The following is a 26,532-nucleotide window of genomic DNA, read 5'->3' on the forward strand; positions in this document are numbered from 1 at the left end:
GCTGTGTCCTGCTCTCTACCAATGCATACTGTACTGTGACCTCTTGTAGCCTACTGCAAACGCTTCCCATCACAATAGTCATTTGATGTTGTTCTAAGTTAGCATCATTAGGTAACCAGGTTAGCATGTTAGTGCTCGAACCAAGAGGGTGGGAATAGAGCCATTTCCTGTGCAATACATGCCAGACAACCTCTTTTATTAACTCAAACCCATAACATAGCCTGTACCACATACATTACATTCCTCATACTTTTAACTACAAACATACTTTGTTTTCCATTTAAAATCTTTGGACCAACAGAAAATGTAGTTGATACAGAACTCTTTAAGCATGGGACCAGATAGAATTACAACCACCCTTGAGCTATTCCCTTCTCCACTCCAACCAGGGTTTGTGTGTTGTGTGTATTGATAGTAATGTTATAACCTTATACAGGCTAATGAGAAAAGGAGAGATGTACTTTTCTTTTCATACACATATTTAAAAAGAGTGAGGTAGATATATACTTGAAGGGAAAAAATGAAAAAAGTCCCCCAGCCATGACACCAAAGAAAATACATATAAAAAAATCCAACTTTATACTTAATCAAGGGGCATTTATACAGTGATTTAAACTGATATCACAAAATGAAAATAAAAAAATAAATAACAATCCTACAGAGAATAACTTCAAAGAAGGAAACTTTTTCAAAAGATGAGGAGAAATCCTTCAAAAACACTTTTCATACTGACACCCCCAGTAAGACCTATTCCATTCATGACATTGAAATGTGACCACTTCCCTGGACTTTAACCCATCCTTATTTGGTTTACAGATGCCATGTTTAAGGAGACAAACAATAGAAACTGTTTTCACTTTGATCATAAGAGAATGAGTATGACAACACAAATGCTAAGACACAAAAAGAGAACTTAGATTATGAATGAGCTTTCTTTGAGAGGATGGCGAGTGGTTGGGATAATTAAGGCAAACGAGACAACCCAATGAGCCCTATAAATTGAGAGGCAGGAAAATGGATGGGTTAAAACACCAGATCCAGTAGAAAAAATAAGATCCTGTTTAACTAATCCTGACTTCAAAAGGAGGCACTGGGGGAGGCAGGTATACTGCACATTTCAGTGTGGGGCCGGAGGGGAGGGGAGAGGGCACTATTGGACTCAACAGAGAGGTGAAACAAGCAGAGGACAGTAATGAGAATGTATGGAGAAAGCAAAACTTTTACTTCGACCTGAGATTAAGTTGCACCTAGGGGGCAATAACTAGGCACAGTACTAGACAACTGGTACAAGAAGGGTGCCAAACGTACACACTCGCACACGGAGCTGTGTCCATTCGAACTAATAATAATAATAATAATAATAATGATAATTATATAGAAATCTACAAAAAAGAATGCAAAGGAAAACATGTTCATAAAAAATAAAAGGCAATGGACAATATGTTATGATACAGACAACCTGTTCTGGGGTAAAGAAGAGAGAAAGGTCATTTTTTTAAATATTTTTTGCTAGAAGAAGTATGAAGCATAAGAAATGGACTGTAGTGGAGATCATAAAATATTAAACCTGAAGGATTTCTTTATATATATAACATCCAAAAAAGAAAAAGAATAAAATAGCAGCTTTATTATGTACAGACATAGAGGAGAACATCTGAACCGTATAAAAGTTATAAAAGTGACAAACCAATGATGTGTGTGAAAATGATCCTAAGGTCTAACATACAACTGTAAGACCTTTATATAAATGTTTGAATTGTACAGAGAGACTAATGACTAGTCTAAAAAATACCTGCTGTGTACAATGCCTTTAGCAGACGTATGTATGCTCACAACGTGGAGTTCTGTTAAGTCCTTTAGTTCTCCTTGTATCAGAACTGATCCAATACCTTCCACTTCAGGTTTGTCTCTGTATGTGTTGCATTTTTGGCGCCAAGTCCTTTTACTTCAATGTCTCTGTTGGTGATGTTGGTGTTTTCATCTCTCAGATGACACATACAATAGAAGAGGACTCCAAATAAGGGCTCTGATGTGAACCAAAAACCCACAGAAAATAAAACAGGCAAATTCATTTTACAATTTGATTGTAATTGTGAAGAAAAGAAAACAAACAGCAATGTGGGAGTTTTAGGATGCTTGATTGTGTTTCTCTCCATGTCGAATCAAAGAGAGAAATGAAGAGGAAGAGGGAGAAAATTGCTAACTTTGATTTGGCAAAACATATGGCAGATTCACAATAGCCCCTCCTCTATCCTATCTACCCACTCCTGAAACCATTCCCTCCTACCCCGGAATATTGACAGGAAAACCAATGAGCCTAGTCCAGAACACATCAATGTCTGAAAATGGGAGGAGAAGTATATTGATGGAAAGAAGTGTGGAAGAGGAGCTATATCTTTCTGTCAAGAGAATCATGTGTTTGTATAGAAATACACAGTCTGATATATTCACAACCTTCTCTCTGAAATCATCAAAAAGTGCTCTTCTGTTGGATCTGCTGGCAGATATGCTTAAAATAAGTTACTGTTTGTCACTTACAATACCTGTCAGTCAGGGAATATTAATAAGTCTGTATTTTTGTCTTTCTTTAAGGATTTTTAAAAAGTAACAAATACTCTACAAGAAGGAAACACCAGAGCTCCCCAGTGTTGTAGTTCGGTCTGAGCCACCATGCTCCAAACGCTTTAACAGGTTTCTGTACTGTTTCTCCGTTTCGGTATTCAATCATAAATCCTGCTAATATAACTTTTTTTTAATTAAAAGACTCCTACTGTAGTAGAGTAGTATAATGTCTGTCAGTTATTCATTCATCCATCCCTCCCATTAGAACTAAAGCGGAGGAGAAGTTAATGTTACCCTGTCTGAGAAGAGGAGGCGGAGAGGGGTGATCTGGCCAAGGGGGGAGGAGGGGGGCTCGGATCAGCAGGCTGAAGACTGGGGCAGTGGCAGCGCCCGCTCGTTCTTGCGCCCCCCGTTCATGTGAGCGTAGTTCTGCGTGTCCTCAAAGTTGGGCCGCAGCACCACCACTGGCCCGTTGGCCGATACCTGTGCTGAGTGCTTGTCCAAGGCCAGGCCTGGGGAGGCCGAGGCAGAGGCAACAGGGGCTGAGGTGGAGGGGGAGCCAGGTCCCACCAGGGTACTAGATGGGCCTTGCATTGGAGATAACTGCTGGGGAGGAGGGGGCGCTGAGCACCGTGTGGCCCCCATGGGTCCCTGGGAGGGCTGAGGGACAGCAGTGGGGGGTCTGCTGGGTGCAGGGTCCAGTGGCACGTTCTCCATGTTCTCCACCTCCATGTCCAGCTCCTCAGTGTCCGGGGGCTTGTTCTCCTCGCTGAAGAAGAAGCTCATCTCACTGAACGGAGGCTCCAGCTCCTCCTTGAGGCTGTTGATGATCTCCAGGAAGGAGGGACGCATCTTGGGGTTGTACTGCCAGCACATCCGCATCAGCTCAAACCTAAGGGTAACACACAGACAATCTCAATTATACATACACTACCCTTCAAAAGTTTGGGGTCACTTATAAATGTCCTTGTTTTCGAAAGAAAATTACTTTTTTTTGTCCATTAAAATAACATCAAATTGATCAGAAATACAGTGTAGACATTGTTAATGTTGTAAATGGGTATTGTAGCTGGAAACGGCAGATTTTGTTATGGAATATCTACATAGCCGTACAGAGGCCCTTTATCAGAAACCATCAGTCCTCTGTTCCAATGGCATGTTGTGTTTGCTAATCCAAGTTTATCATTTTAAAAGACTAATTGATCATTAGAAAACCATTTTGCAATTATGTTAGCACAGCTGAAAACTGTTGTGCTGATTAAAGAAGCAATAAAACTGGCCTTCTTGAGACTAGTTGAGTATCTGGAGCATCAGCAATTGTGGGTTCGATTACAGGCTCAAAATGGCCAGAAACAAATAACGTTCTTCTGAAACTCGTCAGTCTATTCTTGTTCTGAGAAATGAAGGCTATTCCATGCGAGAAATTGCCAAGAACTGAAGATCTCATACAACGCTGTGTACTACTCCCTTCACAGAACAGCGCAAACTGGCTCTAACCAGAATAGAAAGAGGAGTGGGAGGCCCTCCGGGATGCTGACCTTCTAGGCAGAGTTGCAAAGAAAAAGCCATATCTCAGACTGCCCATCTTAATCTTTTCTTTTTATTGGCCAGTCTGAGATATGGGTTTTTCTTTGCAACTCTGCCTAGAAGGTCAGCATCCCGGAGTCGCCTCTTCACTGTTGACGTTGAGACTGGTGTTTTGTGGGTACTATTTAATGAAGCTGCCAGTTGAGGACCTGTGAGGCGTCTGTTTCTCAAACTGTCCTCTTGCTCAGTTGTGCACCGGGGCCTCCCACTCCTCTTTCTATTCTGGTTAGAGCCAGTTTGCGCTGTTCTGTGAAGGGAGTAGTACACAGCGTTGTATGAGATCTTCAGTTTCTTGGCAATTTCTCGCATGAAATAGCCTTCATTTCTCAGAACAAGAACAGACTGACGAGTTTCAGAAGAAAGTTATTTGTTTCTGGCCATTTTGAGCCTGTAATCGAACCCACAATTGATGATGCTCCAGATACTCAACTAGTCTCAAGAAGGCCAGTTGTATTGCTTCTTTAATCAGCACAACAGTTTTCCGCTGTGCTAACATAATTGCGAAAGGGTTTTCTAATGATCAAGTAGCCTTTTAAAATGATAAACCTGGATTAGCAAACACAACGTGCCATTGGAACACGGGACTGATGGTTGCTGATAATGGGCCTCTGTACGCCTATATAGATATTACATAAAAAATCAGCCGTTTAAAGCTACAATAGCCATTTACAACATTAACAATGTCTACACTGTATTTCTGATCAATTTGATGTTATTTTAATGGACAAAAAAATTGCTTTTCTTTCGAAACAAGGACAATTCTAAGTGACCCCAAACTTTTGAATTATAGTGTATATCATAACATCTTTTCACCAGAAGGTGGCAGAGTACACAAATATTATAAACCCATGAAAATGTTTCTGATACTCACTGAACCAAAGAACTTCCAGAGCTTTCTATACAAACAACCACTGCAAACTATACATAGTATCCCAGTTTGAATGTACCATCATACCATACTGTAGAATGTGTACAACTTCACTACATGTACAAAAGTATGTGGACACCTGCATCCCAAAGGTATTCGATGGGGTTGAGGTCAGGGCTCTGTGCATGCCAGTCAAGTCTTTCCACACCGATCTCGACAAACCATTTCTGTATGGACCTCGCTTTGTGCATGGGGGCATTGTCATGCTGAAACAGGAAAGGACCTTCCCCAAACTGTTGCCACAAAGTTGGAAGCACAGAATCGTCTAGAATGTCATTGTATGCTGTAGCGTTAAGATTTCCCTTCACTGGAACTAAGGGGCCTAGCCCGAACCATGAAAAACAGCCCCACAGCATTATTCCTCCTCTACCAAACTTTACAGTTGGCACTATGCATTCGGGCAGGTAACATTCTCCTGGCATCTGCCAAACCCAGATTCGTCCGTCAGACTGCCAGATGGTGAAGAGTGATTCATCACTCCAGAGAACGCGTTTCCACTGCTCCAGAGTCCAATGGCGGCAAGCTTTACACCACTCCAGCAGACGCTTGGCATTGCGAATGGTGATCTTAGGCTTGTGTGCGGCTGCTAGGCCATGGAAACCCATTTCATGAAGCTCCCGACGAACAGTTCTTGTGCTGAAGTTACTTCCAGAGGCAGTTTGGAACTTGGTAGTGAGTGTTGCTACTGTGGCCTACCACTTCGCAGCTGAGCCGTTGTTGCTCCTAGACGCTTCCACTTCACAATAACAGCACTTACAGTTGAGCGGGGCAGCTCTAGCAGGGCAGAAATTTGACAAACTGACTTGTTGGAAAGGTGGCATCCTATGACGGTGCCAAGATGAAAGTCACTGAGCTCTTCAGTAACTCCATTCTACTGCCAATGTTTGTCGATGGAGATTGCATGGCTGTGTGCTCGATTTTATATACCGGTCAGCAACGGGTGTGGCTGAAATAGCCAAATCCACTAATTTGAAGGGGTGTCCACATACTTTTGTATATGTAGTGTAGACAGTAAATCATAAATGAACATACCGTGGCAGGCCAGCGACAGAACACAGAAAATGTCAAAACAACATAATAAAAGGAGAATCATTACAGTTGGGTGCTCCACCACACACCACATCTTAAATTATACACAAACAAGCTAAGAATACCTTCATAAACACCTCAGTCATCTCCCTCTATCTCACAGCAGCCACCTCTCTCTGTCTGATCGCACAACAGCCTGTACAGCTGGGTATCCTAGCCTCTCTGCACCAAATCATTCTGGGTAGTTAAGCAGACGCTTAACTTCAAACTACGTTTTAACCAGCCATGGGTTGTTTTTCAGCCTCTCAGTTAGTGAGTCTCTTAAAGTTGTCTTTCAGATGGCTAAACTAAACCCCGGCTCCAAGACCTCCCATGAAAATGGCTGTAATGCTTGGAGCTGGGCCCACGCACCAGAGTAACCTGTCTGCTTGGCGTTGGCCTGCTGCAAATTCTTCCTGGGCCATCTGTCGCTGTGTGTAACGCTCGTTGATGTGAATACGCTGCAGTAAATCCTCTCTGCTTGTCAGCACTCAGCTCCTCATCACACACAAACACATTCCAGCACCTTCTAGCAGATTTCACTCACATCATGATATGTAAACGTTGCATCGTTCACAACATTATAAATAACCATACCAATGCTAGCCAGAGTAGAGATAGAGATAGCTATAAGAGAGAGCAACCTATGCTATGAAAGACCATTAACGTAAACAGGAATCTTCAGCTGCAGGCCTGACCATTAACATGTTCCCCAATATCACCACTCAGAAAACCATCTCTTTTCATGCAGCTCCCTAACATTGGACCAAATGTGTAGTCATCCTTTACCATAGAACAGAAGTTCAGATATTTCAAAAGATGTCTATAAGCTTGCTGCCAGCCCTTAGCAAACTGTTGGAAAAAAATGTGTTTGATGAAATACAATGCAATTTCTCTGTAAACAAATTAACAACAGACTTTCAGCATGCCTATAGAGAAGGGCACTCAACATGTACTGCACTGACACAAATTACTGATGATTGGTTGAAAGAAATTGATAATAAGAAGATTGTGGGAGCTGTACTGTTAGATTTCAGTGCAGCCTTTGATATTATTGAACATAACCTGTTGTTGAAAAAACATACACTACCAGTCAAAAGTTTGGACACACCTACTCATTCAAGGGTTTTTCTTTATTTTTTTACATTGTAGAATAATAGTGAAGACATCAAAACTATGAAATAACACATATGGAATCATGTAGTAACCAAAAAAGTGTTAAACAAATCAAAATATATTTTATATTTCAGATTCTTTGCTTATTGTCACAACACAACTGATTGGCTCAAACACATTCCACAAATTAACTTTTAAGACTGCACACCTGGTAATTTAAATGCATTCCAGGTGACTACTTCATCAAGCTGGTTGAGAGAATGCCAAGAGTGTGCAAAGCTGTCATCAAGGCAAATGGTGGCTATTTGAAGAATCTCAAATATAAAATATATTTTGATTTGTTTAACACTTTTTTGGTTACTACATGATTCCATTTGTGTTATTTCATAGTTTTGATGTCTTCACTATTAGTCTACAATGTAAAAAAATTTAAAAATAAAGAAAAACCCTTGAATGAGTAGGTGTCCAAACTTTTGACTGGTACTGTATGTGTTATGGCTTTTCAACATCTGCCATATCGTGGATTCAGAGCTATCTATCTAATAGAACTCAAAGGGTTTTCTTTAATGGAAGCTTCTCTAATGTCAAACATGTAAAGTGTGGTGTACCGCAGGGCAGCTCTCTAGACCCTCTACTATTTTCTATACATTTACATTTACATTTTAGTCATTTAGCAGACGCTCTTATCCAGAGCGACTTACAGTTAGATCTTTTCCAATGACCTGCCACTGGCATTAAACAAAGCATGTGTGTCCATGTACAGTGGGGGGAAAAAAATATTTAGTCAGCCACCAATTGTGCAAGTTCTCCCACTTAAAAAGATGAGAGAGGCCTGTAATTTTCATCATAGGTACACGTCAACTATGACAGACAAAATGAGGAAAAAAATTCCAGAAAATCACATTGTAGGATTTTTAATGAATTTATTTGCAAATTATGGTGGAAAATAAGTATTTGGTCAATAACAAAAGTTTCTCAATACTTTGTTATATACCCTTTGTTGGCAATGACACAGGTCAAACGTTTTCTGTAAGTCTTCACAAGGTTTTCACACACTGTTGCTGGTATTTTGGCCCATTCCTCCATGCAGATCTCCTCTAGAGCAGTGATGTTTTGGGGCTGTTGCTGGGCAACACGGACTTTCAACTCCCTCCAAAGATTTTCTATGGGGTTGAGATCTGGAGACTGGCTAGGCCACTCCAGGACCTTGAACTGCTTCTTACGAAGCCACTCCTTCGTTGCCCGGGCGGTGTGTTTGGGATCATTGTCATGCTGAAAGACCCAGCCACGTTTCATCTTCAATGCCCTTGCTGATGGAAGGAGGTTTTCACTCAAAATCTCACGATACATGGCCCCATTCATTCTTTCCTTTACACGGATCAGTCGTCCTGGTCCCTTTGCAGAAAAACAGCCCCAAAGCATGATGTTTCCACCCCCATGCTTCACAGTAGGTATGGTGTTCTTTGGATGCAACTCAGCATTCTTTGTCCTCCAAACACGACGAGTTGAGTTTTTACCAAAAAGTTATATTTTGGTTTCATCTGACCATATGACATTCTCCCAATCCTCTTCTGGATCATCCAAATGCACTCTAGCAAACTTCAGACGGGCCTGGAGATGTATTGGCTTAAGCAGGGGGACACGTCTGGCACTGCAGGATTTGAGTCCCTGGCGGCGTAGTGTGTTACTGATGGTAGGCTTTGTTACTTTGGTCCCAGCTCTCTGCAGGTCATTCACTAGGTCCCCCCGTGTGGTTCTGGGATTTTGCTTACCGTTCTTGTGATGATTTTGACCCCACGGGGTGAGATCTTGCGTGGAGCCCCAGATCGAGGGAGATTATCAGTGGTCTTGTATGTCTTCCATTTCCTAATAATTGCTCCCACAGTTGATTTCTTTAAACCAAGCTGCTTACCTATTGCAGATTCAGTCTTCCCAGCCTGGTGCAGGTCTACAATTTTGTTTCTGGTGTCCTTTGACAGCTCTTTGGTCTTGGCCATAGTGGAGTTTGGAGTGTGACTGTTTGAGGTTGTGGACAGGTGTCTTTTATACTGATAACAAGTTCAAACAGGTGCCATTAATACAAGTAACGAGTGGAGGACAGAGGAGCCTCTTAAAGAAGAAGTTACAGGTCTGTGAGAGCCAGAAATCTTGCTTTTTTGTAGGTGACCAAATACTTATTTTCCACCATAATTTGCAAATAAATTCATTAAAAATCCTACAATGTGATTTTCTGGATTTTTTTCCCTCAATTTGTCTGTCATAGTTGACGTGTACCTATGATGAAAATTACAGGCCTCTCTCATCTTTTTAAGTGGGAGAACTTGCACAATTGGTGGCTGACTAAATACTTTTTTTCCCCACTGTATACTGTATTCTATTCTACTGTATTTTAGTCTATGCCACTCCGACATTGCTCATCCTAATATTTATATATTTCTTAATTCCATTCTTGTACTTTTAGATTTGTGTGTACTGTTGTAAATTGTTAGATATTACTGAACTGTTGGCGCTCCTGCAATCAGGACACCACTGTGAGGCTGCCATAGAAACCTGAGGTTTGTGTCTGCATAACACTCGCCCCTCTCTGTAAGGTGAGGTTAGCCATGGAGAGTGGAGGAAAAAGGGAAGGCCTTCACATTGAGATCAGAGGCAGAGAGGAGAAACGCATGTACGCAGAAGAGCCACCTCTCTCTCTCTCTCTCTCTCTCTCTCTCTCTCTGATGAGCAGACACTGATCTGTTGCCTCGTACCCTCACTAATGGGGAATGAGGGAAATATTTCACACACGGGCCGTGGCATCCCTTCTATGGGCCTCGGCTTACTGCTGAGGAGGGAGCTCCCGTCTCGCCAGCTGAGCATGGGGGCCATGATGTCACTGAGCTCCATTTAAACCGTGACGTAAATGTCACCAGTCAGGCCTTCACTTAGCTCCCCACTGGCATACGGATCTCATGATATAGTATGCACATTTGGCCCCTCAACTCTAAATAGAAACAGCAGGGGCAATATTCGCAAGAGGTAAATCTTTAGATTTAGCTAGGAAACCATGACAGTGAGCTGGTATTAAAGGACAATAACATCTGAAAATGCACCTAAAGAATAAACATAACAGTGGAACAGGTAATAGGAAAAACATAGCATATTGAAGGAGTGGCTAATACTGTCATTTAGAAATTATCCTACCCCCGACCCAGTCCAAGAGTGACATTGACATTGAGAGAAAGAGCAGGGGACTCACAGCATGTCAGGGCAGTTGTCAGGCTTGTCCAGGAGTCCTCCCTCCATGACGAAACGCAGCACCTGCTCATTGGACATGCCCTGGTACGGCTGCTCAGACAAGGTGGCAATCTCCCACAACACCACCCCAAACGACCTGCAGGGGGAGACAGAGAGGATACAGGCCTGTTTGACGACACACATCAGCTGCTGCATAACTGTAGTAGGACCATGCAGGGTAATCCAGGCTAAAACATCCATCCACAGGGCCCAGCAGGGCATGTAACTAGTCTCTGGCAGCTCTTTACAATGATGGCCCTGCATAGTACAAGGTTGAGTAAAGATTGCTCTCTCACAGTGTAAAGCAGATGGTGCAAAGAACATATTAAAAGTTTATTCATAAATTGATGTTCCATATATTAATCAAAAAAGGACATAGACTGCAATATGTCTGCCATATGTAAATGTTTGTGTCATCTTGCCTTATCCATGTGTTGTTCATTAATAACATGAGATTGTATACTACCCAGAGACCACTAAGGAACTGCAACAGAAAACCAAAACCTAAGCTTGACACAAGAAAACAAAGAGCGCATCATTGCCAATGATTATTTGTTAGCTCTCCAAGGCCATATTTCCCCCGCTGGCTAGGGATCTAAGACGGCTTTCAACACTCTTTAAAAAGGCCTATTACAACACTGACTTGTATCTAATTGGCTGAAACAGGAGAGTGTTGAAAGACAAAACCACATTAAGAGACTTTTTTAGATAAAGACACCTACTGGTAAATCTCATAAGAGCCCAGAATGGGTTCCCACAATGCTCCTTTTCATCTGCGTGACTTCAAAGAGGAAGATAGGGAGCGGGATGTGGAGGTGGGTTTCTGTTGGCACTCTAACCCATCATTTGAAAACATCTGGAGGAGTTTAAGTGTGCTTGTAGGGACAGACCCGTGGGACACTTTCGGTTGGGAAACAAAAACTAAGGAGCTAGTAAACAGCTATATTTCTCTAATGCAGCCCATTCCAGAGAGAGAACTGAGCGGAGCCTTGATCTGCTGTTCTAAACTCACTCTATGTTCCTGAGAGCACAAAGGTACATGACTAAACAGGAAAAAAAATTCACTGCCAAGACTTACTGTATCTACTAACTATAATGGCATCCAGCATGCAATACATACAGAGTACACTTGTTGATCTGCGCAGGCCTCCTAACTCTGCATGTGCATGTGCATGTGTATGAGTCAGGGAGGACGGCAGGGAGCTCGTACCAGACATCAGAGTTTGTGGTGAACACGCCATCTTTCAGCGACTCTGGGGACATCCAGCGGACCGGCAGAAGGCCCTTCCCTCCTTTCCGATAGTAATCCGTCTCGTAGATGTCTCGCGTCATGCCAAAGTCTGAGAAGAGGAGAAGAGAGGTTTGAATGGCCACTAAATATCCCACTAATGTGAGAAGAGGCCTTATCTATCCCCTCACCTCTCCTTCTCTTCTGTCCATTTAGATTTACGAGCTATTCCTCCCACTCAAGCACTCAGTGATCTCAAAATACTTACTTTGGAGTATGGCAGAGGGAATTTAGCATTAAACTTACAGCGGGGAGTATGAGTACTACTGTATTTTGAGGCACTCACCTCCGATCTTGACGGTGAAGTCCTCCGCCACCATGCAGTTCCTGGCTGCCAGGTCTCTGTGGACAAACTTGTTGGCGTTGAGGTATGCCATGCCGTCCGCAATCTCTCCTGCCATCTGGATCATCTTCTTCAGCGGGGGCAGAACCTGGCTGGACGTGTTCTGTGGCAGAGAGGCAGAGACCTGAGCACAAGCAGGCCATTCAGTCTCTCCCTCCAACCTCCCTCTCCCTGTCTGCAGCACTGAACCATGGCCTGGCCTGGAGTCCAGGGCACACCACACAATGGGAGAGACCCAACTGAAGGAGGTGTGGACATATCTCCCCCTCCATGTCTTTCGTGTGTGTGTGTGTGTGTGTGTGTGTGTGTGTGTGTGTGTGTGTGTGTGTGTGTGTGTGTGTGTGTGTGTGTGCGTGCGTGATATTAATACATGATTTATTCACTAACACAATGGCCATGTCCAAAAACCCGTACTTACGTTGTAAATTGTAGGCATTTTGGGAATGCGAAAATATGTTTTATAGTATGTGAAATTTCGAAAATTAAGTATGCTTTAAATGCCAGGATGTCATACTCATTTTGGCTTTTCATCTAGTGGAATTCGCTGCACACTATACAGGAAGAAAGTCGTATTTTCAGATCCATGTGTGTTTGACAGCAGCTGATAATCAGCTGATAGTGACATAAGGTGAGACGCTCTACCAAAATGGACGAATGGCGGGAAACAACGCAATTGCGCATCAGATAATGCATTCTCAGTGAGTCTAGTATTCTGATATTTGTTGCTTACTGCATACATTTTTACTAAACAGTATGTTCTAAATAGTATGTAGTATGATTACTACACACAGTAAGCAGTTTTAGTAAGTAGTAGGCAAGACAGATTCCGGACAAGGCCATAGACTTGAGTTCTGTGAGAGACTATGTGAGAAAGAGCAGGAGGGGTAATGTACATACCTCTTTCCGGAGTGATCGCAGGTGGCTCTTCAGGTCTCCACGGGTCATCAGCTCCATTATCACCAAGGTGGGCTGGCCCTGAGAGACCACGCCCAGCAGACGCACCTACACCAATTAGAACACAGCACAGAGATGGCATCAGTGGAGATGAGTACAAACAATTCTCATTGGTGTAGTATTCCTTCTGAAGCTTTTGGGAAATAAACATTATTTCTAAGTGCTATTATTGGGCAATAAACATGATTTCTAAGTGTTATTAATCGAACTGACTGAAGTGATGTGGAATGTTCTTGCTTTTGAAACTACTCTGGCTTCTCTTAACTAAAGCTACTGAGGAGCTTTGAGGAAAGCAAGTAAAAAAAACTATTCTTTGCTAAATGTAGCTTAATAATTAAGTGTTTGACTTTTAAACATCCAGACATGCTAAAAGGTTGTAACAGAGTCTTTCCAAGGGGGAATCCTTAACACTTCCGTTTAGCTGAATTAATGAGGATTTGGCTGTGATATAGCTCAGAGGTCTCAGATCACACAGTTACAGCTGGCCTCAGGTTATACTGGAGTTATACTGCAGCTCCCTGGGTAGTGTGCCCTGGCTTTGATCTCTGACCTCAACAGCCAGCTAGGTGTCTCTGACCCTATGCATCAGGAGGGGTGACTTATAACTCCCAAGAGTGTCTAGCTGATGGATCTCTTTCCTTTGTTTCTAATTTTGAACCTCTGTGAAATTGAGGCAATACCTTATCATTTAAAAGCTAGTGTTTCTGAGCCAATGTCCCTGATGTTAACTGGTGTTTTGGACTCTGTCTCTCTCACCACGTGGTGACAGTTGAACTCCTTCATGACGGAGGCCTCGTTGAGGAACTCTATCCTCTCCCTCATGCTGGCTGACTCGTTGACCGTCTTGATGGCCACGCGGGTCTCAGGCTCGTCCTTAACCACGCCCTTAGCCAGGCCCTCATACACCATGCCGAAGGAACCCTGGCCCAACTCCTTGTGCATGGTGATTTTCTCCCTGGCCACCTCCCACTCGTCTGGAACATACACTGAACACAGGAGGAGAGGACAGTCAGAGACAGCCATCATCTAAGGAGACGTTGACACCATCTCATCATTCAAATGACAGTAGGTGTTCAGAGGGTTCTTACTCTCAGCAGCACTGAAGTACTCTGGGTTGACAGAAGCATAGAGGACACCATTCCCCAGCCTGTCACTGTTCCTGTGGACACAAACACATCTGTGTGAGCCAGTGGAGGCAGATTTGGCAACAGATAAATGGGATCGTTCATTCAGCAGAAAAGCCTACGATCTTATGAACTGCCTAAGGCAGGAAAATGATCACAATAGCACTATTATATCATTCAACTGATTAATATTGCATTAGTCAAATGTTTTGTTACAGAGTTACAGTTATTCGTTCTAGTGATCATTCAGCTCCTCTTACCTCTTTTTGTTGACAAAGAAGAGTGCAGTGATGAGGCTGGCGATAAGAATTATCACAATGATGGGGATGATGATGACCAGATAGAACGCGTTGTCATAGTACCCTGCAACAAGATGAAAACAACAGAACAACTATTAAAATCTGACCAGTGAGAAAAGGAAGATTTCACACCAATAGAATTCTGGGCATGAAAATCAGCAATATAAAAGGCCTTTGAAGAGGGTTATTTATGTGGAAATGCATGTGTTCTCCATACGTTTGGGTGGGGGCACATAGAAGGACACTGGCTCAGTCCAGGACCCGTTTCCTGCCAGGGAGGTGGCACGCACGCGGGCAGAGTAGTTCCCATAGCCCAGGTTGGTCAGACGAGCTCCTTTGTGAACACGGTAATGCTGGCGTGACACACACTCGTGTTTCTCAGGCTGGAAGAAAACACACACACAGACAGTGTCAACCTGAGGGTTGAGGCCCTGCAGAGCTCCCAGGGGCCTCAGGGGTCCTGATCCATGCAGACTCACCTCGGTGCCCTGGCGGAACTTGATCTCATACATCAGGATGAGGCCATTGGGGTTGACAGGCTCCGGCCACTTCAGCAGCACTGAACCCTCTACCTTCTCATCCCTCTCCTGGATCACCCTGCCTGGCATGTCATCCGCTTTGTCTGATGGACAGAGACACAGACATTGATATCAGATGGCTTCCTACACCTTAGCTATGTCCAAAAAGGTATAGTGAGTCTAGAACAATAATCTATGCAGATGGCTGCTGTTGTTGAAGCCTTTATCTAGCGACTGTGTGTGTGTGTGTGTGTGTGTGTGTGTGTGTGTGTGTGTGTGTGTGTGTGTGTGTGTGTGTGTGTGTGACTGCCTCACCTGCAGGTTTCGTCCTGGAGAAGACGAAGGCTCCAGCGCTGCAGCGACGGACCTCCTGGTTGCATGCATGGATGTCTATGCGGTACACCGTGAAGGGCTGCAGGTTAGGGATCTCGATAAACTCTGTCTTGCTCCGGTCCTCCATGAAGGGGAACTCCCTCTCAGGGGGCTCTCCTTCTGTCCTATTACCCTCCAGGCCTGTCATGTTGCCACCCCGTGCCAGGGTGCTGTTAGCCACCCCAAATAGATCCCTACGTCGCCGGTCTGGGGGTCTGAGGGACAAAGAGGGTCCAAAAAAATGTGAGAGAGACCCACTGACTGACTGCAGCACAAAAGGCACAAACGTGGCAAAGAAAGACAAAGGATAAGAGACAGAGGTTGAGGAGGAGGAGGAGGAGGGGAGCAGATGTGTGGGCTTTCAGCTTCTCTGGAAGGGAGCAGAGGCACAGTTAAAGAGGAGAGAGGGGAATACGAAGTCAGCCAGCCATACAGTAATATACTCTGGAACACCGGTTACAGACAGCACACTAGGGCTGGGAATTGCCAGGGACCTCACGATATGATATTATCACGATACTTAGGTGCCGATACGATATGTATTGCGATTCACACAATTCCCATGATTCTATACAGTGAGGGAAAAAAGTATTTGATCCCCTGCTGATTTTGTTCGTTTGCCCACTGACAAAGAAATTATCAGTCTATAATTTTAATGGTAGGTTTATTTGAACAGTGAGAGACAGAATAACAACAAGAAAATCCAGAAATGCATGTTAAAAATGTTATAAATTGACTTGCATTTTAATGAGGGAAATAAGTATTTGACCCCCTCTCAATCAGAAAGATTTCTGGCTCCCAGGTGTCTTTTATACAGGTAACGAGCTGAGATTAGGAGCACACTCTTAAAGGGAGTGCTCCTAATCTCAGTTTATTACCTGTATAAAAGACACCTGTCCACAGAAGCAATCAATCAATCAGATTCCAAACTCTCCACCATGGCCAAGACCAAAGAGCTCTCCAAGGATGTCAGGGACAATATTGTAGACCTACACAAGGCTGGAATGGGCTACAAGACCATCGCCAAGCAGCTTGGTGAGAAGGTGACAACAGTTGGTGCGATTATTCACAAATGGAAGAAACACAAAAGAACTGTCAATCTCCCTCGGCCTGGGGCTCCATGCAAGATCTCACCTCGTTGAGTTGCAATGATCATGAGAACGGTGAGGAATCAGCCCAGAACTACACGGGAGGATCTTATCAATGATCTCAAGGCAGCTAGGACCATAGTCACCAAGAAAACAATTGGTAACACACTATGCCATGAAGGACTGAAATCCTACAGCGCCCGCAAGGTCCCCCTGCTCAAGAAAGCACATATACATGCCCGTCTGAAGTTTGCCAATGAACATCTGAATGATTCAGAGGAGAACTGGGTGAAAGTGTTATGGTCAGATGAGACCAAAATGGAGCTCTTTGGCATCAGCTCAACTCGCCGTGTTTAGAGGAGGAGGAATGCTGCCTATGACCCCAAGAACACCATCCCCACCGTCAAACATGGAGGTGGAAACATTATGCTTTGGGGGTGTTTTTCTGCTAAGGGGACAGGACAACTTCACTGCATCAAAGGGACGATGGACGGGGCCATGTACCGTCAAATCTTGGGTGAGAACCTCCTTCCCTCAGCCAGGGCATTGAAAATGGGTCGTGGATGGGTATTCCAGCATGACAATGACCCAAAACACACGGCCAAGGCAACAAAGGAGTGGCTCAAGAAGAAGCACATTAAGGTCCTGGAGTGGCCTAGCCAGTCTCCAGACCTTAATCCCATAGAAAATCTGTGGAGGGAGCTGAAGGTTCGAGTTGCCAAACGTCAGCCTCGAAACCTTAATGACTTGGAGAAGATCTGCAAAGAGGAGTGGGACAAAATCCCTCCTGAGATGTGTGCAAACCTGGTGGCCAACTACAAGAAACGTCTGACCTCTGTGATTGCCAACAAGGGTTTTGCCAGTACTAAGTCATGTTTTGCAGAGGGGTCAAATACTTATTTCCCTCATTAAAATGCATATCAATTCATAAAAAAATTTACATGCGTTTTTCTGGATTTTTTTGTTCTTATTCTGTCTCTCACTATTCAAATAAACCTACCATTAAAATTATAGACTGATCATTTCTTTGTCAGTGGGCAAACGTACAAAATCAGCAGGGGATCAAATACTTTTTTCCCCTCACTGTATGTATTGCGATTGGATACTGTGATTATATTGCGATTGGATGTTCCAAACGTATTGCTCACCATGTCTGTTGCAGAGGGACAAGAAAGAGCCATGAGAAAACAAGTGTTAATCAGTCATGGAAATAAAAGTGCTGAAAATATGTTGGCTCACCATTTATATACTGAACAAAAATATAAATGCAAGATGTAAAGTGTTGGTCCCATATTTCATGAGCTGAAATAAAAGATCCCAGAAATGTTCCATACGCACAAAAACCTTATTTCTCTCAAATCTTGGGCAGAATTTTTTGTGCATCCCTGTTAGTGAGCATTTCCCCTTTGCCAAGATAATATATCTAACTGGCAGGTGTGGCATATCAAGAAGCCTCCACATTACACAGGTGCACCTTGTGCTGGGGACAGTAAAAGACCACGCCAGTCCAGGACCTCCACATCCGGCTTCTTCACCTGCGGGATCGTCTGAGACCAGCCACCCGGACAGTTGATGAAACTGAGGAGTATTTCTGTCTGTAATAAAGCCCTTTTGTGGGGAAAAACGTATTGTGATTGGCTGGGCCTGGCTTCCCAATGGGTGGGCCTGGCTCCCAAGTGGGTGGGCCTATGCCCTCCCAGGTCAACCCATGGCTGTGCCCCTACCCAGTCGTGAAATACATAGATTAGGGCCTAATTTATTTATTTCAATTGAGTGATTTCCTTATATGAACTGTAACTCAGTAAATTGTTGTTTAAATTGTTGCATGTTGCAACAATCGATACTATGAGTCATAGAATCAATATAATATCGTCAAGAATAATAGTGCGATACTCTACTGTATCGATTTTTCCCCCATCACTACAGCACACAATATTGTACATACAGTATACTGTAGCCTACATACACCGCCCACATGACGTCATCGACACCGAGTCACACTGAGCAAAAACATCCCCTTCAACTTCACTGGACAGGGTGGGGTCCTCTACAAGAATACAGAATGGGAATAAGAAGTAGTCATAAGTACGTATCATGTAGTAAAATGACTGTTTCCAGTGGGATACAACTCAACTGAGAGTAGAGTACTGTATGTTGAAGTGGCCTGGTGTTATTTGTTGTTGCAGTGTGTCTGTCCAGCTGCAGTGGTCTGCTCCCTGTGGAGCTGTGTGGTGTGATGAGGTCAGAGGGGTGGGAGAGAGGTGCAAAGAGAGCACACATCCACACACTGTCAGCAGCCTGCCTGTCCATACAGATCCCTACTGACTCTGTTATCCTACATGTCCTCATCCACAGGACAAATTCACTGCTCAGGGAAAATGGGAGAATAATAACCAGCTGTCTGATGCATAGAGGTAGTTTTCATATGATAAAGAATAAGGCAAATAAAGCAATAAACACGAAATCATATGGTACATTTCACCCAAAAGAGCAAACACGAGAGCCTGCAACAGGACTGCAGCCCTCTTACACGGAGCCATGGAGATGGATGTAAACACAATCATGAGGATGATGAGGAGGATGATGGTGTGATGATGGAGAGCCGGCCGGCTGGAGCCACTGACAACATGCAGGCAGCGGCAGCAGCAGCAGCTCACCAGACGCTACGAGGCGAGGCCACTGGGACTCCACAACACACGGGGGATGCTGTGCCGGTACCGAGAGGAGCAGACCTTACCTAGAGTCACCTTTAGGAGATGTGTAACGACTGGCTCTCTCTGAGTCTCTGAAAGAATTCAACAGTCATCCCACAGAGCAGTTAACTGGGCTGAAGAGAATACAGGACTGTCTGACAGTAGTGGGATGTGCTGTATATGTTGACCCGAATGACAGTGAATCCAGAACACATTTAGATTCATGCGGTATTTACAGTACACATGGAAAAGATAAAGTCAATATGTAATGTTGGTTAATCTTTACTTAGTTGAGTCTTTAAGGAGAGGTAAAATAGCGAATGACTGATGAGTTTATCTGAAATGACTGTGATCTCCTGAGTATCCCTCTCTAACTCCACCTAACATTACTGGCCAGCAGGGTTTACTCAGGAATTCAAGAGAATGTTGTTTCTGCTTTATTTTACATTCCAGCATCTAGACCTTCAGAAACTGTAGAAAGCCAATGTCAATGTCCTCTCAGAACTATTCCTTGCGAGTATGACAATATTATGAGCGGGTGACAAAAGACCTTGAGACTGACCGGGCACCCACGGGAAAATAGTATTTACTGTGAGTGGAAAAACACAGCTGACAGACAGATCTGTGGGAAGAAAACAGTAGCCATCGCACACTACTGTCAACATTCCATTCTGACCATTTTAACTGCTCCAGCAAAGGCCATGGTCCAGCTCTCTCCAAAAGTATTAGTTACTATTAACAATACACACAACAGCACTGAGGACTGGCAAAGCTTTAATGAACATATTGTATAAAAGACAAGTGCATGGAAGACAGCACAACACAGCCTGCCATTGAAGACTGGGTCGCCCCGAGATGAATGAGGGGGGTGATGGGAGAGGGGACAGACAGCAGCGATGCCAGAGAGCTGCCAGGGCCAGGCAGAGCAGAGCAAGGCAGATCTGTCCTCAGATGAACTCTAGACAGAGGACTGAAGCTGAAGCGTGACCATCTAACCAGGTGCTGACTGCAGCTGGTGTCCTCCCTCCCCAGCTCCACTCCTAAAAAAATACCTCCTACTTTCTCACCTTTTCTGCTGTGCGAGGGATCCTGAGCGAGGGATCCTGAGTGGGACATGACTGCACCCTCTGTCTGGAGCCAGAACAGCGTGATTTAACGCTACTCTTTTACCACAGCAGCTGAACACAGCAGTCTCTCATGCCAGTGAAAAGTGAGGCCAGAGAAAGGAGACCCGATACTTTTTTACTTCATGCTCATATACAGTATCAAAGCTAGTGGTGTCTGAAGGACACACAGAGAGATAACCAGAGGCTAAGGGCAGTGCCAACTGCCAACAACAGGACAAAACACACAGAAACCTTCCCTGTACTTCAAGTGTCATTCTGTATGAGGTCATAGTTGCAACAGCCCAATCAGCTGATGTCCGGTCAGTGAATCTAATTGGTCATCACCCATCCCTGTCCCCTGACTATTCTCCTCTACTACTCGAGCCAGTCAGTCTATTCCACTGAATGGTGTTCACTGGTCTGGCCAGCTCTAAGGGGATCTTCCCTTCTCTCCTCTCATTTATTTGAATTCCAGATGGCTTCGCTGTACATTTCCTGGCAGCCGGTCACTCCGAACCGCGCCGCGGACAAAGAGAGCGTGTGAGGGGAGGAGGAGGGAGAGCAGCGAGGAGGGCGACAGAATGGAAAACATTTCCTCTTCTCTCTGTTTCTGTTTCCCCCTTCCTTCGCTCCCTCGCCCCTTCTCTGTAAATCTTGAACGTTTAAAAAAACTCACACTAATTCAGAGGCACTTCCCTTGAGTGTTTTGTGATAATGCTGGCTCTGTTGTGGTGGAGGGCCTGTGCATACACAATAATAGCCTTTAGCGGCAGGCAGGCAGGCCAGAGACCTGGCACTCCTTGGTTTCCTAGACAGCTATACTATAACAAATCAACACAGTCAAATGCCGGGAAGAGAGTGAATGAAAACAATTGGTAACAATAGTGGTCTTGTTTTATTGTTTATTTTCTGAGTTGGACATATTGTTTTAATACTGTGAAAGACAGCATCACCGAGGAGAAGGAAGGTTGACCCAGCAGGTGATCAGCAGCATACTGTACCAAGCAGGCTGGAGTCAGGACAAGGTATAAGCACTGGGATTGATCACGCACCACTGGCTTCACTCTGGAGGTTAACTAGGGGACTAGAATTTGTTTTCCATTCCATTTTATTTGAGATGAACTGGTACTAATTCAGTGAACACTCAAAATTGTACCCTGAATACACAAACACAGTACTGCTCATGCACTCATTCACCTCAGACACACACACAGTCTGATCTGCCATCTGGTATGGGGAAACAAGTGGCCTGAGTTTACCCTGAAAAAGGCTCAATTTCAAAACGCAATCAGTCTCTCAGTGTGAGTGAGTACATCTGTGTGTGTGTCTGTGTGTGTATGACAAAGAGTGTGTGTGTGGGGGAATGGGTTGGAGTCTTTAAACTGTAAAGCATCCGTAGCCACGAGCAAGGTAAAATGATAACACAACACAGATGTCAGTCCCCATTCTGGCAAACAAAAGGCTAACGGGCTTATAGTGTGCAGCCAGCCCAGCGAGCAGAGCGCAAGCCCTTCAGACTCATTAATCAGATCCCTCTCCCTGGGTTTGTTTGTGCTGCCTAAATTACAGCCTGCTAGGCCTTAATATCCTGCTGCCGCTGTCGTCATGGCGATGGAATCCACAAGTGCCATAAGCAGGCCTTTGATCCCTGCACCCGTGTCTCTCTCTCTCTGTCAGGGTCCTCTGACACAGCTCCAGCCCTACTCCCTCCCTCCCTCCCTCCTCCCCTCTCCTCCCTCCCTCCTCCCCTCCCTCCCTACCTCCAAACCCTGATGATGTTTAGATCCTGTCAGTCCCAGTCCCAGGGCTGGGTAATTACAACACCACCGTGTCCTGACTCTGGATCTCTCTCTGGGCTATTAAAGCAAACAGGACCCAGATTGTGAGCTCAGCTCTTTGATAATCATCTACAAAGCCTCAGAGAAGGGTTAGGTCTAAAAGCTGTTAACAATGGGGAAGGTTTTAGGTAGAGCTTTACGATCATACAGTTGTGTGATCTCTCCCCATAGAGGGAGGCTGCCTGCTGTCTGGCACCTACCTGGGGGTGAAGATGGAATTGTGCAGGAAGTTCTCAAAGACTTTGCGGTAGGAGGCGTCGTCTATCTCTGCCTTCAGGTCCTCCTTGGTCTTGGGGCAGGGGCAGCAGGGGCCCTTGTCCCCCCCAGACAGGTCAGACTTGGTGGGCTTGGTGTCCTCCTCCATGTCTGCCAATCCCGTGGCTGAGATCCTGATGGGGATCTTCAGCTCTGTTGTACAGTGGGAGGGGAATAGGACACGTTAGCAAATAACATTCACCAAAGAAAGCACAAACAGAAGGGGAATAAGGTGGTGTCTACAGGGGATTTGAATACAAGGTGAGAACAGATACAGTACTTGTTTTGGAGAAATAGTGAAAAAATCTATTATAAGGACTCCATAATGCACACAGATAGAAATACAGAACGGGGTGGATAAGAAGAGGGGTTGGAATGCTGACCTTTGGAGCAGTAGTTGTGTTGGTACAGTTCCCTGTCTTCAGCTTGCTGCTGCCAGCGGACCAAGTAAAAGGTGAGATTGCCGTTAGGGTTGAGGGGAGGTGACCATTTCACCACCAGCTTTGAGGACGAGTTGGCATATGCACGGGCATCCATTGGCATAGACGGCTCTGTCACAAAAACACACAAATGTGTTTACTATACAGTTTAAAATGTGTCATTTTCATGAAGCGTTAAATAAGAGTGATACATTTGATCAAGTTCTGATAAGAAGTCTTTCAGTTTATCTTAGTTGGGTGAAAACATGTCCATGGCTGAGGCGACCTGGTGCTGTTTACATAAGCTGTACTGTAGCCTAGTACTGTCTTACCCGAGGGGCTGGTACGTATATAGATCACATCACTCTTGGCTCCCGGGATGTGTTTGTCCTCCACCACAAGGGTGATGGCCTTGACAAAGATGGCGTACTGGGTCCAGGGCTTCAGTGGGGACAGCAGCACGCCAGGGTCTATCTCTTTGTCCTGAGGCAGGTCCACGTCAACCATGTTCCAACTGTTGGAGCCACACCCGTCCTGGCCATCAAACTCTGTGATGTTCTGGTGCGGTCTGGAATGCATGAAAAACACAACCTTCTGTAACTTTGACTACACAAACATATTACATTATATCCTTTGTACAAGTATAAAGGCTCTATAGTAAAACAGTGTAATATCTGTGTGTGTTTTATGAGAGTACTCACGCCTCCTTGTAGTAGACAATGAAGCTGATGAGGTCTCTGTAGTCTGGTGGTCTGTAGCGCTCCCAGGTCAGCTTGATCCGGTTACTCATCGTGCTGTTGGACTTGAACTTCAGGATGTGGCTCTCACCTACAAACACAAACCACATCTTAGATATCCCCCTTACAGGAAACTCAATAGTGATATAATAAAGTACTACATTGTATTAATTCAAGTACTGAATGAGCATAGAAAGTTAAAGTAATCCCACTCCATATGTCCAGTGGTGTACTCACAGCTGGCTCTGTCCCCATTGTTGCGGAAATCGTCCTCCTCAAACTTCTCGGTGATGCCCGTCTTCTCCCACATCTTGTGTATTTCAGACATGCACAGTTTGGGGTTGAAGCGGAAGGACAGCCTCCCAGCCTTGATGGTCAGGTTGTGTTGGGTCCAGTCCCACAGGTACTGCAGGCGCTGGTTGTCGATGGCAGAAAAAGCATACATCCTGACGGGGAGACAACAGACAGGTTAACTTCCTCAGACACCTAGTAGCTGTGCTGTGGGCATAAATAAGGCCAAACCACTTTCAATCCATTTATTTACTTTAAACACACAATGGAGCACTGAGGATAAAGTCGTCAAAATGTTGTGGAGTGGTTGGCTTAGTTTTCCATCTTGTGGATGTATAAAGTGTGAAGAGAAGTGGATCGGGTGTCAGTGTGTGGTTGTGTCTGTCTAACACTGAGCCGTGCACACAGAGAGGGCCAGAGATGAAACAGGGCGACGCAGAGCCTCTCAGCTCCATGGAACACCTCGGGAATGAGCAGAATGCCAGCGCTGCTCTAGAGCACTCCTCCTGCTGTAACTCTAGCCTGGGAGGGATGACAACACGAGGCCTGAGAGGCTTTCCCAAGACCCTCCTGGTCATCTCCAGAAACACTCTCCCTATCTCTGACAGGGGATAGGCCCCTGGTAATGTCATGCTACAGCCAGAATAGGCTGGGAGACCTGAGAGTTTCCATTCAAATAGATAGCTCATCCACCTTTTCATTACATCACAAGGAGAGGTGCCATGTTGTCTTATGGTGATTTTGTGTGAATTCCTGACTGAAAATGTTATGGCTGGAACCTTACTTACTCTAGCCACATATAAAAATCATTCACAAGGCGTTCAAAACCGTCAGGGATACATCTACCATGAGATAACACATGACAAAAGAAACATAATGAATATGTATAAGTGCAGGAGTTTGGTTCCAAAAATGAATTTAAATCACCCACATATAATTTCCCCTGGTCGCATATAGAGTGGGGCAAAAAAGTATTTAGTCAGCCACCAATTGTGCAAGCTATCCCACTTAAAAAGATGAGAGAGGCCTGTAATTTTCATCATAGGTACACGTCAACTATGACAGACAAAATGAGGAAAAAAAATCCAGAAAATCACATTGTAGGATTTTTTATGAATTTATTTGCAAATTATGGTGGAAAATAAGTATTTGGTCAATAACAAAAGTTTCTCAATACTTTGTTATATACCCTTTGTTGGCAATGACACAGGTCAAACATTTTCTGTAAGTCTTCACAAGGTTTTCACACACTGTTGCTGGTATTTTGGCCCATTCCTCCATGCAGATCTCCTCTAGAGCAGGTTTTCACTTAAAATCTCACGATACATGGCCCCATTCATTCTTTCCTTTACACGGATCAGTCGTCCTGGTCCCTTTGCAGAAAAACAGCCCCAAAGCATGATGTTTCCACCCCCATGCTTCACAGTAGGTATGGTGTTCTTTGGATGCAACTCAGCATTCTTTGTCCTCCAAACACGACGAGTTGAGTTTTTACCAAAAAGTTATATTTTGGTTTCATCTGACCATATGACATTCTCCCAATCCTCTTCTGGATCATCCAAATGCACTCTAGCAAACTTCAGACGGGCCTGGACATGTACTGGCTTAAGCAGGGGGACATGTCTGGCACTGCAGGATTTGAGTCCCTGGCGGCGTAGTGTGTTACTGATGGTAGGCTTTGGTACTTTGGTCCCAGCTCTCTGCAGGTCATTCACTAGGTCCCCCTGTGTGGTTCTGGGATTTTTGCTCACCGTTCTTGTGATCATTTTGACCCCACAGGGTGAGATCTTGCGTGGAGCCCCAGATCGAGGGATATTATCAGTGGTCTTGTATGTCTTCCATTTCCTAATAATTGCTCCCACAGTTGATTTCTTCAAACCAAGCTGCTTACCTATTGCAGATTCAGTCTTCCCAGCCTGGTGCAGGTCTACAATTTTGTTTCTGGTGTCCTTTGACAGCTCTTTGGTCTTGGCCATAGTGGAGTTTGGAGTGTGACTGTTTGAGGTTGTGGACAGGTGTCTTTTATACTGATAACAAGTTCAAACAGGTGCCATTAATACAGGTAACGAGTGGAGGACAGAGGAGCCTCTTAAAGAAGAAGTTACAGGTCTGTGAGAGCCAGAAATCTTGCTTGTTTGTAGGTGACCAAATACTTATTTTCCACCATAATTTGCAAATAAATTCATAAAAAATCCTACAATGTGATTTGACGTGTACCTATGATGAAAATTACAGGCCTCTCTCATCTTTTTACGTAGGAGAACTTGCACAATTGGTGGCTGACTAAATACTTTTTTTCCCCACTGTATGGCTGAACCTCGCTGATATTAAAGTGACAACATCCTTCCTGTCTAGGCTGTGGTTCAAGGCTGACACGTCCTCTAATCCCCAAACACAGCTCGGACTCAGAGAGCAGCCTGCCGTACCCTTCCGTGAGCTCCTCCCCGTTGATGTAGCGCAGGCTCTTGAGGAAGGAGAGCGAGCCTAGCGTGTGGGAGTGGCGGATCCTCACATAGCCTGTCACTGTCTGGATCAGCCCCATGAAGCTCTCCAGCTCTGAGGCGATGTTATCTGGAGAGAGGAGAGTGGAGAGTTAGCAAACACATACTCAGACACAACAGTCAGCGTGTGAGAACCCCAGCTCTGAACACATCAAATCCCACAGGCAAC

The 26,532-nt window shown here is 44.5% G+C and overlaps 1 protein-coding gene across 1 annotated transcript in view; it reads right to left on the reverse strand.

Moving 5' to 3' along the window:
- Positions 1-1,463: 1,463 nt before the first annotated feature.
- Positions 1,464-26,532, reverse strand: part of LOC311135328 (insulin-like growth factor 1 receptor) — a gene marked incomplete at its 5' end in the record, with an annotated part of 116,303 nt that continues 91,234 nt past the window's right edge. Inside the window, 17 exons of the mRNA XM_084169273.1 lie at positions 1,464-3,454; positions 10,500-10,634; positions 11,748-11,877; positions 12,112-12,271; positions 13,066-13,170; positions 13,879-14,108; positions 14,211-14,281; positions 14,507-14,609; positions 14,763-14,928; positions 15,025-15,167; positions 15,379-15,650; positions 22,361-22,568; positions 22,799-22,966; positions 23,167-23,402; positions 23,536-23,662; positions 23,809-24,017; positions 26,289-26,433. Of these exons, the coding sequence (XP_084025399.1) occupies positions 2,920-3,454; positions 10,500-10,634; positions 11,748-11,877; positions 12,112-12,271; positions 13,066-13,170; positions 13,879-14,108; positions 14,211-14,281; positions 14,507-14,609; positions 14,763-14,928; positions 15,025-15,167; positions 15,379-15,650; positions 22,361-22,568; positions 22,799-22,966; positions 23,167-23,402; positions 23,536-23,662; positions 23,809-24,017; positions 26,289-26,433 (3,143 nt within the window). The 3' untranslated portion in view covers positions 1,464-2,919. The remainder of the gene's footprint in view (positions 3,455-10,499; positions 10,635-11,747; positions 11,878-12,111; positions 12,272-13,065; positions 13,171-13,878; positions 14,109-14,210; positions 14,282-14,506; positions 14,610-14,762; positions 14,929-15,024; positions 15,168-15,378; positions 15,651-22,360; positions 22,569-22,798; positions 22,967-23,166; positions 23,403-23,535; positions 23,663-23,808; positions 24,018-26,288; positions 26,434-26,532) is intronic.

The sequence above is a fragment of the Coregonus lavaretus genome, assembly GCF_964263955.1.
Source record: "Coregonus lavaretus genome assembly, chromosome: 9".
NCBI lineage: Eukaryota > Metazoa > Chordata > Actinopteri > Salmoniformes > Salmonidae > Coregonus > Coregonus lavaretus.